We start from the raw sequence: 1899 nt of genomic DNA on the forward strand, positions 1-1899 counted from the left end.
AGATTCTTGAAACGTGCACCCTACTGCCATGGATTCACGAACAGATTTCATCTGGGTTGTCAACACCGGTTGAGATCCTGGGAATTTCTCAAATGCAAACCTGGGTATCTATACCATATAAATTAGTGTTAGAATTATCATTAGGAATCTGATCCAAAGAATAACCAACAGATAATTTGGCAGCCATTTTTGCAATAGGAAAACAAGTAGCTTTTGATGCCAAAGCAGAGGACCTTGAAACTCTAGGATTCATTTCAATAACCATAACCTCACGATCCACAGGATTCACAGCAAATTGTACATTAGAACCACCACATTCAACTCCAATTTCCCTTATAATAGCTATAGAGTAATCACGAAGCCGTTGGTACTCCTTATCGGTCAAAGTTTGTGCAGGAGCAACTGTGATTGAATCCCCAGTATGAACACCCATTGGATCAATGTTCTCAATAGAACATATAATAACCACATTGTCAGCCAAATCCCTCATAACCTTAAGCTCATATTCTTTCCAACCTAACAAAGATTTATCCACTTAAACCTGTGATGTCACGCTGGCTGCCAGCCTAGACTTGCAAATTGCCTCAAATTCTTGTTTATTATAAGCAATCCCACCACCAGAACCCCCTAAAGTAAAAGCCGGTAATAATAAAAGGAAACTCGCCAATTGTGTTAGCTATTAAAAAATTATAGTAATAAGAATATAACAAACTGCTATCACTACAACCAATAAAGCAGATAGGATAGGGATTGGGAAGGGGATGGTTCTGTAAGTGAATTTTTCAATTCCAATCGGATGCTACAGACACGTTAAACCTAAATATGCTCACCTTATTAAATGCATTCAACCTAACAACAGATACATGAAATGACTAACCGAATGGAGAATCAGACCATGAAGAAGCAGGTTATGCGAGAAAGACAGAACCAGATTAGGGCAGAATGCATACTTGATTTATGTACATAAACGAAACCAAATTGAGAAAAATCATGATGGAGACACGACGACGGGACCTCGGCTGAGAAATCGACGGAGGCGATGGCGAAATCGGTAGAGAATTTGATGAAGGCAATGGCGAAATCGGTAGAGAAACGATGAAGGCGACAGGGGAGAGAGAGAGTCGAGGGATGGGAGCGATGGGTTATAAAAAAAAATAGTATTTTTTTTAATAAAATTGATAAATAATTAAAACAAACACTTTAGGGAWGGTTTTTATCTTAAAAAAASGTCTCTAAAGCCCCTCCTCATATTTTTTAGAAGCTTTTCATTAAAAAAAATTATCTGAAGTTTTTAGAGACAATTTTGGTAGTGTATAATTTAGTTTGAAATATTTYTCTAAAACTCATCCTACCTTTAGTTACATTTTTTATTTTTGTCATTTATTTTCTTCTCTATAATATATCTTTAGATAGACTTCTAAAATCTTCTCTAAAAATTCCTTCTCTAAAACCCTTTTTCCTTGTAGTAAGGAGACGGTAAAAATTTGTGCATGTTGACTTTGTAGTACCTTAATTTATGATAAAATGAAGTAAGACTTCTAAAATCTTCTCTAAAAATTCCTTCTCTAAAAAGTCAACATATGTGAGTGATTATTAACCAATTTATGATAAAATGAAGTAAGGAGACGGTAAAAATTTGTGCATGTTGACTTTGTAGTACMTTAATTTAACCAATTTATAATTACCCACTGTAACATCCCAGGCCGATTGTATTAAATATTGTCCCTTTGTCCACACACTTGGAATCATGGTTTTAAAACGTGTCTGATAGAGGAGGTTTTAAAACCACCGACAAATCCATTACAACATAGGGGGAAGTGAGCTAATACTTTCCRAAATTTTGTTCATGTGGTGATTATAATGTTTTGGTTCTGACTTCTGAGAAACTAACTCATGATT

At 35.3% G+C, this 1899-nt stretch overlaps 1 protein-coding gene across 3 annotated transcripts; it reads right to left on the reverse strand.

Moving 5' to 3' along the window:
- Positions 1 to 11: 11 nt before the first annotated feature.
- LOC112504600 (carbamoyl-phosphate synthase large chain, chloroplastic-like) lies at positions 12 to 1089 on the reverse strand. Of its 3 annotated transcripts, none has more exons than XR_003068226.1 (2): positions 951 to 1089; positions 12 to 108 (listed from the first exon to the last, which is right to left on the reverse strand). XR_003068226.1 is itself a non-coding variant. In XM_025108543.1 (2 exons), exons 1-2 carry the CDS (start codon positions 488 to 490, stop codon positions 60 to 62), a joined length of 306 nt encoding a protein of 101 aa, XP_024964311.1. In that variant the 5' UTR covers positions 491 to 870; the 3' UTR covers positions 12 to 59. The 3 variants fall into 3 exon arrangements, 1 of the variants encoding a protein (XP_024964311.1); XR_003068227.1 differs by having other exon boundaries at positions 1015 to 1080; XM_025108543.1 differs by lacking the exon at positions 951 to 1089 and adding an exon at positions 234 to 870.
- Between the last annotated feature and the right edge of the window lie 810 nt (positions 1090 to 1899).

Source organism: Cynara cardunculus, unplaced genomic scaffold, assembly GCF_001531365.2.
Source record: "Cynara cardunculus var. scolymus isolate 2C unplaced genomic scaffold, CcrdV1 Un_Scaffold_6130, whole genome shotgun sequence".
In the NCBI taxonomy this organism is placed as follows: Eukaryota; Viridiplantae; Streptophyta; class Magnoliopsida; order Asterales; family Asteraceae; genus Cynara; species Cynara cardunculus.

Coding starts and splice junctions, on each gene's coding strand:
- LOC112504600 (XM_025108543.1), bottom strand. CDS start 490: ATGAGGGATTTGGCTGACAATGTGGTTATTATATGTTCTATTGAGAAC. Junction 109..233: donor ATGAATCCTAGAGTTTCAAG/GTCCTCTGCTTT, acceptor TATATGGTATAG/ATACCCAGGTTTGCATTTGA.